Source organism: Heterodontus francisci, chromosome 12 (genome assembly GCF_036365525.1).
Source record: "Heterodontus francisci isolate sHetFra1 chromosome 12, sHetFra1.hap1, whole genome shotgun sequence".
Lineage (NCBI taxonomy): Eukaryota > Metazoa > Chordata > Chondrichthyes > Heterodontiformes > Heterodontidae > Heterodontus > Heterodontus francisci.
In genome coordinates this window covers 109,066,551-109,083,811 of record NC_090382.1, presented here as the reverse complement: position 1 = coordinate 109,083,811, position 17,261 = coordinate 109,066,551, and the positions used below count along the sequence as shown (strand labels likewise).

Genomic DNA, 17,261 nt, shown 5'->3' with positions numbered 1-17,261 from the left:
CCAGGTTCCTTCTAATCCAGGAGGAACTAGGAATCTGACACACTGGATGCAGGATTTGTTTTCAAGAGAGAGAGAGCTGAGCTGTTCTTCTGGCAACTGTCTGTTGTAACAGTTCAAACTGAAACTAAAACCTTCCAGAAGTCAAGCCTCTTGACATCTATAAATCTTGGCCTGTCACTTCGTTATAAGCATCTCCCAAAGTCAAAAACAACCCCTACTGGGTGATTATCCAGAGACGGGTGCCTTCTAGTTAGACTTGTTTACTAGCCAAAAAAGGAATTTTCTGGTGACTTCTTTCAAAAAAACCCACAAAGTTCAGCAACTTCGTCAAGATTCCAGATGAATCAGTCTCCATAATTCAAGTATAAGTCCTTAACACATATTTTACAAATGAAATAGAAACAATCGCATAACAAAATGCTTATTTTTCGTAGTAAACTCATATTTGGCTGTATTAATGAAACGGAAAATGGATTTACCACAACACATTATCAAGGATTATTTTTTAATGCAGAACAATATTTTTATATTCTAAAAAGCTGCCCAATTGTGCTGGTTCATAGAAGATTTTACGTTCGGGATATGCAATTGAGTTTGAGCAGAAACATGAGCAAAAATAACCACTTCCAAAAACTAGTGGGAACTCTTGGGATCTGTGTTTAAAGTCTTTATCAACCAAGAATAAATGGCCACTTGACCATGAAGAAAGTGACCCACAAAAATCACGCGATCTCTGTGGCCTGGACTTCCCCTTTGTCAATGTCAGTTTGAACTGGTGCCAAGCCAAGGGAATCTGCAGGCATCCAGCCACAATGATGTCATCAAGCAGAATAAGTGGCCAATCACATTGAAGTATCCTCACAGACAGTAAAGCCGGAAGTAAAATGCACTGAATTTTTAACTTATGAATAAAATTTTACAGAAAGCGAAATAACAATTGGGACATATACATGGAATATCTTAAAACAAAACTTTAAAAGATATATAAAAAGAAGAAATTTGACATTCCAGAAATATAAAATTACTGTTTCAGGACCCGTGAAGGTGTTCAGCAGTAATTATGAACTTAGTATGCAGTTACAAACCCAGTTACACCTCATACATCAAGGTGTAACTTTTCCCAGGGTCTTTACAGTGAGACTAACAGCGTAAGAGTGGAAGTTTTCATCAATCCACTGATTTCTACTTGATTGCTGTGGGGGAACATCAACAGTGCACCCGATGGTGAAGCGTAGAATCACTGACAGAAACTTCTGGATGTCCGGGTTTAACTGCGCAAGTGCAGATTCCAGATGTTGCTGTCAGTTTCAGAGAAGTAATTTTAGCGAACGCTGACAGTTTTCTGTCATTACTATCGCAAATTCCGGGCCATGTCATCATGGTCCAGAAACTATTCAGTCGGTTGATCTGCATCGGCCTCCTTTCGCTGTCTGGAAACAATGCTCGACAGAGGCAATGATCATATTATATTTCACCTAAATGGCTTTTAATCTACACCAGACATAGAATGTCTCTGTGATCTAATACAAATGACTTTACATCCACTAAGGGCTTAAAAGTCTCTAAAAATCTCACTGAAGTATTTTTGATTGCATTACAAAAGCAATTTAGACTAAATTTGTCAAAGAAATTGAAAGAATTACAAACTTAACTACTCAGAATATTATTAGTACATTGTGAAGAGAAAATCAGAGACAGCAAGGGCTGAGTCCAAAAGCGATTGGTCAACAGGGGTCCAGGAGAGATCCAGCCATTGGTCATGGGGATTCTTACCAGACAGATGGATATACATCAGTAGATAGACAGAAACAGTAAGATAGAGACATAGAGTCATTATGGTGCAGAAGGAGGCCATTCAGCCCATTGAGTCCATGCCAGCTCTCTGTGGAGCAATCCAATCAGTCCCATTCCCCCACTTCTATATCCTGGTGCCCAGTCCCCTGCCAATTTAATTTAAACCCTCTCCAACTACAATAGTGCACCTCCCAGTGAGGACATTGGTCCCAGTCCTGTTGAGATGCAATCTGTTCCTTTTGAATAGGTGTCTCTGCCGTAGAACTAGTCCCAATGTCCCAAGAATCTGAAGCCCTCCCTCCTGCACGATGCCTCAAGTCATGTATTGATCCTCCCTATCTTCCTATTTCTACTCTCGCTAGGGCGACACTGGGATTAATTCAGAGATTACTGCCGTCAAGATCCTACTTTTTAACTTTGCACAAAGATGGGTGGCAGGTCAGAAGATTGGACAGAATATAAAAGACAGTAAAGAATGACTGAAAGGTTAATAAGAAGGGAAAAATTAGAGTATGAAAGAAAGATAGCTAGAAGTATAAAAACAGACAGAGTTTCTACAGATATCTTAAAAAGAAGAGTTATACAAAATGAGTCTGGGGAATTAATAATTGAAAATAAGGAGATGGCAGATGAATTGAATAGCTATTTTGCATTGGTCTTCACTATAGAGGATACAAGTAGGATCCCAGAAATAGCTGTAAATCAGGAAATGGAAGGGAGGGAGGAACTCAAGAAAATTACAATCACCAGGGAATTGGAACCTGGCCTGCACTCCTTCAAGGTGTTGTCACTCCCAGCAGTCTCCAAAGCTCATTATCGGTTTGAGAGTAGCACACACCCCCATGTCTCCTGTACCTCCTACCTTTTCCTACTATTCCGGATGGCCATCCATCCACTATCCTGAACTCTCACTGCCTGTGGGGTAATCTCCTCCTGGAATGTACAATCCAGGAAACTTTCATCCTCCCTGATGCTCCGCAGTGACTCCAGCTGCTCCTCAAGCTCGGAAATCCTGAGCTCAAGCTCAAGCAGCAGGAAGAATAAAAAAGAAGCACACTATCTAAATAGTCAGAGAATGCAGAGTTCTGAGATGCAGAGGGATCTGGATGGATAGCAATAGGTTAGTATGCAGGTACGGCAAGTAATTAGGAAAGCTAATAGAATGTTGTCCTTTATTGTGAGGAGAATTGAATACAAAAATAGGGAGGTTATGCTTCAGTTATACAGGGCATTGATGAGACCTCATCTGGAGTACTGTGTACAGTACTGGTCTCCTTATTTAAGGAAGGACATAAATGTGTTGGAAGCAGTTTAGAGAAGGTTTTCTAGACTAATAGCTGGAATGGGCGTGTTGTCTCAAGCAGCGGGAAAATAAAAAAGAAGCATACTATCTGAATGGTCAGAGGTTGCAGAGCTCTGAGATGCAGAGGGATCTGGGTGTCCTAGTGCATGAAAGAGGAACTAGGCACCAAATTAAGAAGTAGAACCTCAAAGTGTGGGGAGAAGCTATGTGCAAATTGGCATAGGGCAAATAAGATTAGAGAAATGAATGCGCGGCTCAAAGACTGGTGTGGTAGAAGTGGGTTCCAGTTTGTGGGGCACTGGCACCAATACTGGGGAAAGTGCTAGCTGTACCATTGGGACGGTCTACACCTGAACCGTGCTGGGGCCGGTATTCTAGTAACTAGGGAAGTGGAGAGGGCAACACAATCGTCTGGACTCTCGCTCTTTGCTGCAGAGAACAGTGTCAATCTCCCTAACTACATTGTCCCCTTCTACCACGACATTCCTTTTTTCTCCCTCCATTTGAATGGCTTCCTGTGCCATGGTCAGGTTGCTCATCCACCCTGCAGCCCCCACTCTCATCCAAACAAGCTGAAAGAACCTCAAACCTGTTGGACAATCGTAAAGACTGAGGCTCCTGCACTCCTGCCCTCTGCGTCCCCTTACCTGCCTCAGCTGCAGCCACACTCCCCTGTCCCTGACCACTGACCAAATCAGAAGACCCTATCCTAAGGGGTGTGGCCGCCTCCTGGTACAAAATGTCCAGGTAACTTTCCCCCTCGCTGATGTGTCGCAGTGTCTGCAGCTCGGACTCCAGTTCAATTCCTCTGAGCCGAAGCTCTTTGAGCCGCACTTACTGCAGACGTGTTCGCCCTGGATCACACTGGCATCCAGGAGCTCCCACATGCTGCAGCTGTGACACATCACCTGCCTGCCATCCTTAATGTGTTTTAATTAACTACTTAATTATTTTATTTTCCATTTTTATACACTTTATTAAGCTCACCACTTGTTCCTTTACTATTTTAAACATTAGGATTAGAATGGACCTTAATCACTTACCAGATACTCACCAAACTCTCCCAACCAATCAGTTACCTGCTTGCCTGTGATGTCACACTTGATTTTCTTGAACAAATTCATTCCACTGAACTGAATCAGATCGAAGATAAGAAACAGGATAGCCTCTCACTGCTCTTTTTGAAATGAAGCCTCTCCTCACACTCCCTTCTCTTTTTAATGAAGTCTCTCCTCGCTCTTTTCAAACTCCGCACAGGCAGTACCCAGAATCGAACCCAGGTCGCTGGAGCTGTGAGGCTGCAGTGCTAACCACTGCACCACTCCTGACAGATAGAGTCAGAAGTAGATAAATGCATAGATAGACAGACTGATAAATAGATGAATGGGTAGATATGTAAGGATAGACATGCTATATCAGAAAGATAGATATGATAGATCAACTGTCCCAAACAGTCATAATGCAACTAAACATCAGAACCCTCAGAGTTGCTTCCCACTGGTAGTTGGATAGGCTGACCAAAAGCCAGACAGAGATAGGCAGGATTTTTCAATCACTCATGGGGGCGAGGAGGGGAGTGGGCACGCTTTGAAAATATTGCATAGTGCTCCTGGATGGTGTGTCATTGTCCGGGACACATGTTTTTTTTATTCTTTCATGGGATGTGGCCATCGCTGGCAAGACCAGCATTTGTTGCCCATCTCTAGTTGCCCTTGACAATGAGTGACTTACTAGGCAATTTCAGAGGGCATTTTAAGAGTCAACCACATTGCTGTGGGTCTCGAATCATATGTAGGCCAGACCAGGTAAGGACGGCAGATTTCCTTCCCTAAAAGACATTAGTGAACCAGATGGGTTTTTATGACAATTGACAATAGTTTCATGGCACCATTACTGACACTAGCTTTTTTTTAAATTCCAGATTTTTTTATTAATTAATTGAACTTATTAATTCATTGAATTTAAATTCCACCAGATGCCGTGGTGGGCGTTGAACTCATGTCCCCAGGGCATTAGCCTGGGCCTCTGAATTACTAGCTCAGTGACATTACCACTGCACCACCATCTCCCCCAATGGTAATTTTAAAGAGAGGGTGAGGTGGTGGGGAGCCAGGAACCTGCTCATCTCCAATTAATGGCCTGTTAAGTTCCTTGAGGAGCTTGTTAACAGACTGGGGTGGGGTCAGGAGGTGATTTTCACAAATTGCCAAACCCGACCAGCCTGGTGCACTTAGTGCACAGCTGTCAGGTGCAATGTGGAGATCGATCAAGTAATTTTTTTTAATGAGGAAAATGTTTTGCCACTGGGGGTTTTTTGTGTGAGGTCGGGTGCAGTACCTTTTAGTTGGCCATTTGGCCACTTCTCTGCGCAGTGAGGCTGCTGGGCCTCCGATGTCCTGCCTCCTCCCTTCTGCAGGGCAGCAGCAGGCCCCGTCATGACTGGCAGTCCAGCTTTGACAACTGTGCTCAGCTGGCAGTTCCTGCCTCCTGGCAGAGCCTGGCGCTGCTAATTAGGCTCTGAGCCCGCTGCTGGCCCCAATTAGAACATCAAATTTGAAGATTGTGTTGTGCGAGCAACGCAGATGTGACATGGGGTTGGGGTCCGGAAATTATCGGGGTATCAGGTTCCCAACCCCAGATTGAAAGTCAAGCCCTTAGATAGACGGGCAGATAGATATCGACCAACAGAGATAAATAGATGCTAACTAGACATAAAGTATAGAAAGACAAATTATAGACAAACTGTCCATAGATTATAGATAGATGGAGTATAGATATAGACAGACAAATGGGCTATAGACGTAAAGTGCCAATAGACTAACTACAGATAGACAAACTGACTATAGACAGAGTATAGACAGTCAGACAGATTCCCCCTTCTCCCTGGGCTGAGAAGCAGAGGCTGGATTTACAGGTAGTTTGGGGTAGATGATGCTGTCGTGATGTTGGTGCCTGCCAGTCTCTGCTAATGAGATGCTTCCCCCACCCCTCACACCTCACATACTCCAATAGAGTCACCACTGTGGTGGGGGGGTGGGTCACAGTGAGTGTGGTGCCACTGGATCACTGCTGAAGGGACCCTTTACCATAGGTAGACAGACTATAGACAGACAGTGTGGGTAGACAGACTATAGACAGACAGTATGGGCAGACAGACTATAGACAGACAGGTTATAGACTTTCGAAGTTCTGGAATTTCCTCCTTAAATCTCTCTGCCTCTCTTACCTCTTTTAAGCAGCTCCTTAAAACCTGCTCCTTTGACCAAGTTTATGGTCACTTTCCCACTTTCCCTAATACCACTTTTTATGGCTCTGTGACAAATTTTGTTTGATAATCGCGTCTGCGATAATGTTTTACTATGTTAAAGGTGCTATATAAATGCAGGTCGTTGTTGTATAGTCAGACTATATGTAGGCAGACAAACAATAGATGGAAAGGTGGCCTGCTGTAATGTTTTCTGCAGCTTTGGGATGTTTGTTAGGCGTGTTCACTGTTGAATCTGTTTCTTTTCCCTTGGGTAGAGATTTTGCCTTTGTAGCGAGTGACAAGGACACCTGCATGCTGAAGTGCCACGTCTTTCACTGCAACACACCTGCAAAAGCCATCGCCACTGCCCTTCATCAGATGTGCTCCCAGGCAAGTTCTCTTCATTACTTGGCCAGCTCACCTCCATCAGGTTTTGTTCTGTTTAACCCAATAATGACTGCACCTGCCATTTGTTCTCTGTAGGCAGCATTTATTGCACATCCTGGGGGCATTGACAGTCAACCCACATAGTATGGGAGTGGAGTCACATGTAGATCAACTCTTAAATTATTAGGCTGATTGAATTCAATGACATAACTTCCATGGGTGGGATTTGAACCAACTGGGTTCCTAGTCTAGTACCATAAGTATTAAACCTATGAGGCACAAGTAAGGAGCGTATTGGAATACTCTCCACTTGCCTGGATAGGTATGGCTCCAACAACACTCAAGAAGCTCGACACCATCCAGGACAAAGCAGCCCACTTGATCGGCACCCCATCCATCACCTTCAACATTCACTCTCTCCACCACTGGTGCACAGTGGTTGCAGTGTGTACCATCTACAAGATGCACTGCAGCAACTCACCAAGGTTCCTGAGACAGCACCTTCCAAGCACGCTACCTCTACCACCTAGAAGAACTAGGACAGCAGATGCATGGGAACACCGCCACCTGCAAGTTCCCCTCTAAGCTTTAAACACAACTAGTTAGTTAAACACTTCTAACCTCTAAGCACCATCCTGACTTGGAACTATATCGCTGTTCCTTCACTGTCGCTGGGCCAAAATCCTGGAACTCCCTTTCTAACAGCACTGTGGGTGTACTTATACCACATGAACTGCAACAGTTCAAGAAGGCAGCTCACCACCACCTTCTCAAGGGCAATTTAGGGATGGGCAATAAAAGCCAGTGACGCTTACATGTTGTGAACAAATAAAACAAAAGTTACCATGCCCATAGTTGTGTTTCATTACTGTCAGCTGCCAGTCTTGGCTCTGTGGTAATGTTCTTACCTCTAAGTCAGAAGATTGTGGGTTTAAGCTGTACTCCAGTATTTGAGCACATAAGTTCATCTGATGCTCCCAGCGCAATACTGCGGGAGGGCTGCACTGTCAGAGGTTCTATTTTGCTGGTACATTGTCAAACCAATGTCCCGTCTGCCCTGTCAGATGGATGTAATCCCACAGCATGATTTCAGGAAGAGCAGGGGAGTTGGCTTGGCTAACATTTATCCCTAAACCAACCCCACTGAAATTAATATAACCGGACAGTGATCACGTTGCTGTTTGTGGGATCTTGCTGCACCCAATTTGGCTGTTGCATTTCCCTGCATCACAACAGTGACTACACTTGGCTGTGAAGCACTTTGGACCATCCTAAGATCATGAAAGGTGCTATAGAAATGCAAGTTTTTTCTTGGCATTCTCGTGGAGTCTCCTATCTACATGACCACCTTCAGTAGGCGCAGTAGAGGTGAGGACCATGTGGACCGATTAAAGATCATTATTGAAGCGGTCATTTATCCTGTGAGAATCTACATTGTGAGCATTTGATAGGCTGTTCAACTGTGGGGCATTACAGACAATCCCAATTCCAATTTCCACACATTCGCAGATGTAATCACTGGATTATCATCAGGAACAACCAGCCTACCTGCTTTACCCCCTCTCTAACTCAAAGGCAGTTCACCATGGGTGTTCTCTGTATTACAGTGGAGGATGAAGATTGCATTGTGTGGACCTTGTTAAGGTAACCTCTACATCAGTCCATCTTTCAGTGTGACAGTCAGTTGAGGAGTCTCAGTGTCTGCCTGAAAAAACACAATGGGGGTTATACATCTCTCCCGATTTTCATAGCCATTCACTTCAACTGATACTGCCCAAAGTTAAAATTACACCACCCACCACTCCCACCCATTCAATCTAGAGTACAAACTCAATAATCGAGCAGTGTGGTGACCAAATCTGTACTGTGTCTTGGAATCTTAAACCTTCTCCAACTCATTGCAGATCATGGCAGAACGAGCAATGACTAATGACTCAACGAATGCCTCGGGAGTGGAAGAGGGCATGTCTACAGTCGACCTGCCTCTACAAGGTATCATTTAACCTTATGATGAATCATTCCTTTAACAGAGCTCGCTTACAGGGGTTGGAAGGTCAAAACCTAGGTCTAGTATTAGCCATCATCAACAAAACAAAGCCCCAGGACTCAAGGCATGATCCCACCCCTTACTCTGTACATTCCCCATCACTTGTCTGGTTTGGGCCTTGAGAAAGGACAGTTGGCAATCTAGTCTGAACACAGTGAGACACCCTATACCCTTGTCCTTTGGTCCTCACTAGGTCTTTTTCAAGGGGTTTTGAGTCAGCTACCTTATCAGCAGGTACCAAAAGAAGCTGGTAGGTTAATGGCTAATATACAATCTTAATTTTTAAGAAGGATTTGATAAAGGCCCTCCACAAGACTTAAGACTAAAGGAAAAGTTCCTGAGATCCAAGATGAAGTAATTTGGATAGTCTGTTGGTAAGCTGATAGGAAATGATAGGATAGCCATCATTAGTAATGGTGCAAATTGGGCAGTGAAAGGGAGTGAAGACCCCTAGAGGTCCCTGTTCTTCCTAATATTCACTAATGATCTCTATACCCTGCCTCAGCCATGCTTCTTCCATGGGGTAGGTGGTAGCATGATGTGAGGAACCGAGTTTCTTACAAGAGCAATCAAGGGGAGCACAGGCCGGAGAATCAATGTTATGTTGTTGTCTAATCTCTGACCAGAGCTCGTTTTGAGCTTTGCTCCTGGGTGGGAAACACTTATGGAATTTACCCTATAGTCCTATAGAATAGGACAAGTTGTTCCAATTTCTATACCATCTCCCCTGCCAAACATGCCACGTTATGCTGACACAAAGTCTTGCATTCAATGCAGTGGACAATGGTTGTTCTTCTTCAAACAATGGGACTGGAGACCCTATTTAGTGCCTGGGATTTAAATGTGCAACAAAGCAAGTTGGAGACCATCTCTTGACCACGCTCCCCCACTAGACCAGGCGGAGACCAGAGTCAAACAAGCAACATTAAGAGAGTTGAGCTCGTTTTGACTGCAGAAGAGATGAAGAACTAACATAATCCAAATCTTTAATGTGCATTCGCACAAGTTTAGAAATAAATAGTAATAAACATGGAAACAGGTATTTGTGGCCCATCCAGTCCCTGTTGGCTTTCGCCCTCTATGACACCAAATCACATTTACACTGTCTGTTCCCATTTTGCTTCAATCCTTATTGCCTCATCCATATTTTCAATCTAATCTTGAATGTTGACTTACATTTCAGCTTCAACCGTGAACCCTGGAAGTGAATTCCACAGTCTCACACTCTGCAAGTTTGACTTGCACTTTGTTCTAAATCTCTTACATTTAATCCTGTATCTATGGCCTTTCATTTTATAGCCCTGGAAACATTCTGCTTCTATATACTCTGTCCCATTGTTTCCTTCTTTTAAACACTCCTATCATATCACCCCATAATCTGTGTTGTTCTGTCTGTAAAAGCCCCAATTATTTGGTGCTTTGGCTTTGCAACAATGGTAATTATGTACAATGTAAATCAAGTCGAGATTCTCATCAGTATTAAGGATTACAGAACCAAGTCTGGTAGATAAGAGTTAAGATACAAATCAGCCAGGAACAGGGTTGAGGGGCTAAATGGCCTACTCCAGTTCCCATGTTCTAAACACTACGGCATTAAATTTAAATACCAACATTTTAAGGGATTGGCTCATATATAAACTTGATAGGCAGATTCTTTTGTTAGAGCTAATTACATCTGCTTGGTCCCAATTGTTCTTTAGAAAGTATTTCTCAGTCTGTATGGTTCATGTTAATGTAAATGTATGAAAATGGTTCCATGGATGAGCCACTTCAGTTACCTGTTTAGATTAGAGAAGCTGGGGGTGTTGTCCTTTAAGAGAAAGTTGAGAGGAGATTTGATAGAGGTGTTCAAAATCATGAGGGGGCTGGACAGAGTAGATAGAGAGAAACTGTTCCCATTGGTGGAAGGGTCAAGAACCAGAGGACACCAATTTATGGTGATTGGCAAAAGAACCAATGACGACATGAGGAAATACTTTTCTATGCAGCGAGTGGTTAGGATCTGCAACGCACTGCCTGAGAGTGTGGCGGAGGTAGATTCTAGGGTGGCACAGTGGTACAGTGGTTAGCACTGCAGCCTCACAGCTCCAGTGACCTGGGTTCAGTTCTAGGTACTGCCTCTGCGGAGTTTGCAAGTTCTCTCTGCGACTGCGTGGGTTTCCGCCGGGTGCTCCGGTTTCCTCCCACAGCCAAAGACTTGCAGGTTGATAGGTAAATTGGCCATTATGAATTTCCTCTAGTGTAGGTAGGAGAATGGTGGGGATGTGGTAGGGAATATGGGATTAATGTTGGTTTAGTATAAATGGGTGGTTGTTGGTCGACACAGACTCGGTGGGCCGAAGGGCCTGTTTCAGTGCTGTATCTCTAAATAAATAAATAAAAAGTGTGAAGGCATGAAGTCAGGTTATAATGAAGTTAAGGAAGACTCTGGATTCAGGCTGTATTTATGATATAACTGCACCATTGGTGCATTGGGGAGCAACTTTGTTTAGTTGTAGTGTGAATGCATCATAGAATCATACAGCAATGAAGAAGGCCATTCAGCCCATCCTGCCTGTGCTTGCTCTTTGAAGCAGCTATCCAATTGGTTCCACTTCCCACTGTCAGAACAATGCAAATTAAGGGGGCGATATGATCAGAAGTGTTTAAAATTATGATAGGATGGGACAGAGTAAGCAGAGGCAGAGTGTTTGCAGTAGTTGAGGGGTCTAGAACAAGAGGTCATAGATAAAGGATTAAATGTAAGAGATTTCGAGCAGAGGGCAGGAGAAATTTCTTCACCCAGAGAGTTGTACGACTACAGAATTCACTTGCAGTTTGAAAATCAACAAGCTCAAGTGGACAGGAGATAGGAAGAAAGTTTCTTTATCACAGAGCAATGGATGTAGAAGAGACACAAGCAGCAGCTGCTGGATAGATAATACCAACAAAAACAACTTGTATTTTATGTAGCACCTTAACCAAGGGGCTTTCCATGAGAGTTATCAAACACAATTTGACATCAAACCATATCAGGAGATACAAAGAAAGATGACTAAAGCTTGTTCAAAGAGATGGGTTTGATGGAACATCTTAAAGGAGGAGAGATTAATGGAGAGGAGGAGAGGTTTAGGGAGGGAATTCCAGAGCTTGGGGCCCAGGCGGCTGAAGGCAGGGTCACCAATGGTGGAGCGATGGAAATTGGGGATTCTCTGTTTGGAAATCAGTTTCCAAGATATAGAGACAAATAATGCCCACAATGATCAAATACTGCATGGGACACAATGGTTCCTGTGCTGCTGGGACAATGCTTATAGTAAGGAGGGAATGTATGGAGGGGTGAAAGAAAAGGGCTGGCGGGAAATAGTAGAAACATGCGGAAGGATGAATATTCTAGAGTGCTACTTTGGGGATCAGAGAATATTTATACAGAACTTTCCCTCAAAAAAATAAAGTAGTGGTGTAGTGGTATTGTCACTGGACTAGTAACCCAAAGACCCAGGGTATTGCCCTGGGGACATGGGTTCGAATCTCATCACGGCAGAAAATGGAATTTGAATTCAATTATTAAAAATCTGGAACTAAAAAGCTAGTCTAATGATGATCGTGAAACCATTGTTGATTGTTGTAAAAGCCCATCTGGCTCACTAATGACCTTTAGGAAAAGAAACCTGCTGGCCAACTTGTGACTCCAGACCCACAACAATGTAGTTGACTCTTACATGCCCTCTGAAACGGCCTAACAAGCCAATCAGTTGTATCTAACTGCTACAAAGTCAATAAGGAATGAAACTGGATGGACCACCCAGTATCAACCTAGGCACAGGAAATGAGAATGACAAACCCAGCCTTGTTAACCCTGCAAAGTCCTCCTTACTAACATCTGGGGGCTTGTGCCAAAGTTGGGAGAGTTGTCCCACAGACTAGTCAAGCAACAGCCTGACAGTCATACTCACTGAATCATACCTTACAGACACATGTCCCAGACATCACCATCACTCAATTGTACACCATCTGCATGGAGCCGTTCCTGTGCTTGCTTTGCAGGAGGTTGACGGGTTTGGCTGTGCGTGGGCCAGTCATGCGGGTCATCCTCTTGGCTTATGCCGATGACGTTCTTCTCGCGGTCACAGATCCCGTTGACTTGCGGAGGATGCGCGACTGCCAGCAGACCTTTTCTGTCGCGTCCTCCGCAAGGAACAATTGGGAGAAATGTTCCAGACTCCTGGTGGGTCAGTGGTGGGTGGACTCCCTACCGGAGGAGTTAACAGCTTTTGCGTGGAGCACCATGCACCTCCTCTATCTGGGAGTCCACCTTAGCCCCACTGAGGAAGCCTGGCCGGCAAACTGGCAGGAGTTGGAGGCAAAAGTCACCACTCAGCTGGGGCGCTGGACAGGACTGCTCCAAGTTCTTCCCTACAGGGGCCAAGCGCTGGTCATAAACCAACTGGTGGCCTCAATGCTGTGGTACCGATTGGTCACTTTGGCCCTGCCCCCTGCATTCGCCAGCAAGATCCAGAAGAAGCTGGTCGATTTCTTCTGGGGCAAGAGGAAACATTGGGTCTCTGCCACAGTCCTGAGTCTCCTGATCGAGGAGGGCGGCCAGTCGCAGGTATGCGTCTGCCTTCGGACCCTGCAGAGATACCTGTACGTCGAGCGTCCTCTCAGATGGTGTGCGCTGGCGACGTATTTTTTCCGCCAGGGTCACTGCCTTCAAGACGACACGGAGCTCCCGGTGGAGAAAATTAACAGCGCCTCTCTGAGGGAGTTGCCTGTCTTTTACCGGGATCTGTTCAGAGTCTGGAACACGGTCGCCTCCAGTCAGGGCGCTCCCCCGCCGGCGGAGGAGAGTGCCTCAGCTGTCTGGGCAGCCGGCTCCGGGGACGGACCGACAGGTGGAGGAATAGCCAAAGCCCCCGGGACGCCCCTCACTGTGGGTGACGAGGGGGCTCGGGAGCGCTCTGCCGAACTGACCCCCGCTCAGCCAGATCTGCTCATCGGACCCAGGCTCCGAAACCCTCCTCGGGAGCTGGTCCCGCACATCCCGAGCTGCCTCTCGGAAATGCCCTCCCTGCCAATCCAGTCGGTGCGGAGGGGTTTCCTGCATGGGCTGCTCCTGCACGCTGTCCACTTCCCTGCCCTCGTCAGCCAGCCGGACATGCCCTGGCGGTCCGTGTTGCCATCTGGCGGTGAGGGGAAACCCTGATGGAGGTCTCTCTACATGGGAGTCCTCCCCCTTTACATCGGGGACCTGGGGTGGAGGGTGCTGCACAGGGCAGTCCAGTGCAGTTGGCTTTTGAGCAGGGTCACAAACTCTCCGGCGTCCTGTAATTTCTGCGGCCTGGACAAGCCTGTGTTCCATGTATATATGGAGTGTGCGAGGTTGCAGGCCCCCCTTTGAGTATTTGAAGGGGCTGCTGCTCGAGTTTTCGGGTTGCACTTCAGCCCCATGCTCCTGATCTTTGGGCACCCGGTGCGGAGGGGCGTGGGCCGGGAGGAGAATCTCCTCGTCGGTCTGCTCCTGGGCCTGGCCAAGGTGGCAATTCACAGGTCCAGGCTGCGGGCCGTTGGGGACTCCGTCCACCCTGAGTGCCTGCCCCTCTTCCACGGTTACGTTCGCGCCTGGGTGTCCCTGGAGAAGGAGCATGCGGTGTTCGCCGGTACGCTTGAGGCCTTCTGCGACCGGTGGGCACCGCAAGGACTGGAGTGCATTGTTGACGCCGAGAATGGCATTTTAATTTGAGTTTTGGTTAAAAAAAAAACATCACCATCCCCGGGTATGTCCTATCCCACCAGCATGACAGACCCAGCAGAGGTGGTAGCACAGTGGTATACAGTCAGGAGGGAGTTACCCTGCGAGTCCTCAACATTGATTCTGACCCCATGATGACTCATGGAATCAGGTCAAACATGGGCAAGGAAACCTCCTGCTGATTACCACCTACCACCTGCCCCTCCACACCTCCCTCAGCTGATGAATCAGTACTCCTTCATGGTGAAGCACTGAGAGTGGCAAGGGTGCAGCATGTACTCTGGTTGGGGGACTTCAATGTCCATCACCAAGAGGGCTCGGTAGTGCCACGACCGGCCGAGTCCTAAAGGACATAGCTGCTAGACTGGGTCTGCGGCAGGTGGTGAGGGAACCACCAAGAAGGAAAAATATACTTGATCTTGTCCTCACCAATCTGCCTGCCGCAGATGTTTCTGTCCATGACAGTATTGGGAGGAGTGACCACCGCACAGTCCTTGTGGAGACAAAGACCCACCTTCACATTGAGGATACCCTCAATTGTGATGTGTGGCACTATCACCGTGCTAAATGGGATAGATTTCAAACAGATCTCGCAATGCAAAATCCATCAGGTGCTGTGGACCATCAACAGCAGCAGAATTGTACTCAATCTGTAATCTCATGGCCCAGCCTATCCCCCACTCTACCATTACCATCAAGTCTGGGGATCAACCCTGGTTCAATGAAGAATGCAGGAGGGCATGCCAGGAGCAACACCAGGCGTACCTCAAAATGAGGTGTCAGCCTGGTGAAGCTACAACCCAGGACTACTTGCATGCCAAACTGCATAAGCCGCATGCAACAGACAGAGCTAAGCGATCTCATAACCAACAGATCAGATCTAAGCTCTGCAGTCCTGCCACATCCAGCCGTGAATGGTGGTGGACAATTAAACAACTAACTGGAGCAGGTGGCTCCACAAATATCCCCATCCTCAATGATGGGGGAGCCCAGAACATCAGTGAGAAAGATGAGGCTGAAACATTTACAACAATCTTCAGCCAGAAGTGCTGAGTTGATGATCCATCTCAGCCTCCTCCTGAAGTCCCCAGCATCACAGATGCCAGTCTTCAGCCAATTCAATTCACTCCACATGATATCAAGAAACAACTGAAGGCACTGGATACTGTAAAGGCTATGTGCCCTGACAATATTCCTGCAATAGTACTGAAGACCTGTGCTCCAGAACTTGCCACACCCCTAGCCAAGCTGTTCCAGTACAGCTACTGATACACGTATGTCCTGTACACAAAACGCAGGACTAGTCCAACCCGGCCAATACCGCCCCATCAGTCTACTTTCAATCATCAGTAAAGATGGAAGGTGTCATCGACAGTGCCATCAAGCAGCACTTGCTTAGCAATAACCTGCTCAGTGACGCTCAGTTTGGGTTCCGCCAAGGCCACTCAGCTCCTGACCTCATTACAGCCTTGGTTCAAACATGGACAAAAGAGCTGAACTCAAGAGGTGAGGTGCGAGTGACTGCCCTTGACATCAAGGCAGCATTTGATTGAGTATGGCATCAAGAAGTCAATGGGAATCGGGGGAAAACTCTCCGCTGGTTGGAGTCATACCTAGCGCAAAGGATGATGGTTGTGGTTATTGGAGGTCAATCATCTGAGCTCCAGGACATCACAGCAGGAGTTCCTCAGTGTAGTGCCCTAGGCCCTTTCAGCTGCTTCACCAATGACCTTCCTTCCATCATAAGGTCAGAAGTGGGGATGTTCGCTGATGATTGCACAATGTTCAGCATCATTTGCGACTCCTCAGATACTGAAGCAGTCTGTGTAGAAATGGAGCAAGACCTGGACAATATCCAGGCTTGGGCTAAGTGGCAAGTAACATTCGCGCCACACAAGTGCCAGGCAATGACTATCTCCAACAAGAGAGAATCTAACCATCTCCTCTTGACATTCAATGGCCTTACGATCGCTGAATCCCCCACTATCAACATCCTGGGGGTTACCATTGACCAGAAACTGAACTGGAGTAGCCATATAAATACCATGTCTACAAGAGCAGGTCAGAGGCTGGGAATCCTGCGATGAACAACTCACCTCCAGACTCCCCAAAGCCTGTCCACCATCTACAAGGCACAAGTCAGGAGTGTGATGGAATACTCTTCACTTGCCTGGATGGGTGCAGCTCCAACAACACTCAAGAAGCTCAACATCATCCAGGACAAAGCAGTCCGCTTGATTGGCACCCCATCTACAAACATTCACTCCCTCCACCTCTGATGCACAGTGGCAGCAGTGTGTACCATCTACAAGATGCACTGCAGCAATGCACCAAATAACCTTAAACAGCACCTTCCAAACCCGCGACCTCTACCAACTAGAAGGAGAAGAGCAACAGATGCATAGGAACACCACCACCTGCAAGTTCCCCTCCAAGCCACACACCATCCTGACTTGGGACTATATCGCCGTTCCTTCACTGTCGCTGGGTCAAAATCCTGCAACTCCCTTCCTAACAGCACTGTGGGTGTACCTACCCCACATGGACTGCAGCGGTTCAAGAAGGCAGCTCACCACCACCACCTTCTCAAGGGCAATTAGGGATGGGTAATAAATGCTGGTCTAGCCAGCAGCACCCACATCCCAGGAACAAATAAAAAATAAATAAATAAATGAACAAGTGGGATCGAGTACATGATAGGGTAAAAAGAAAAAAACTTGCATCTCTATAGAACCTTTCATGGCCACTGGTC

At 46.3% G+C, this 17,261-nt stretch overlaps 1 protein-coding gene across 1 annotated transcript in view; it reads left to right on the top strand.

The window, feature by feature from the left end:
* The window catches only part of apbb3 (amyloid beta (A4) precursor protein-binding, family B, member 3), a 122,785-nt gene that overhangs the window by 89,700 nt on the left and 15,824 nt on the right, over positions 1–17,261 (top strand). The window contains exons 11-12 of the mRNA XM_068043110.1: positions 6,620–6,734; positions 8,636–8,723. Coding sequence (XP_067899211.1) covers positions 6,620–6,734; positions 8,636–8,723 — 203 coding nt within the window. The remainder of the gene's footprint in view (positions 1–6,619; positions 6,735–8,635; positions 8,724–17,261) is intronic.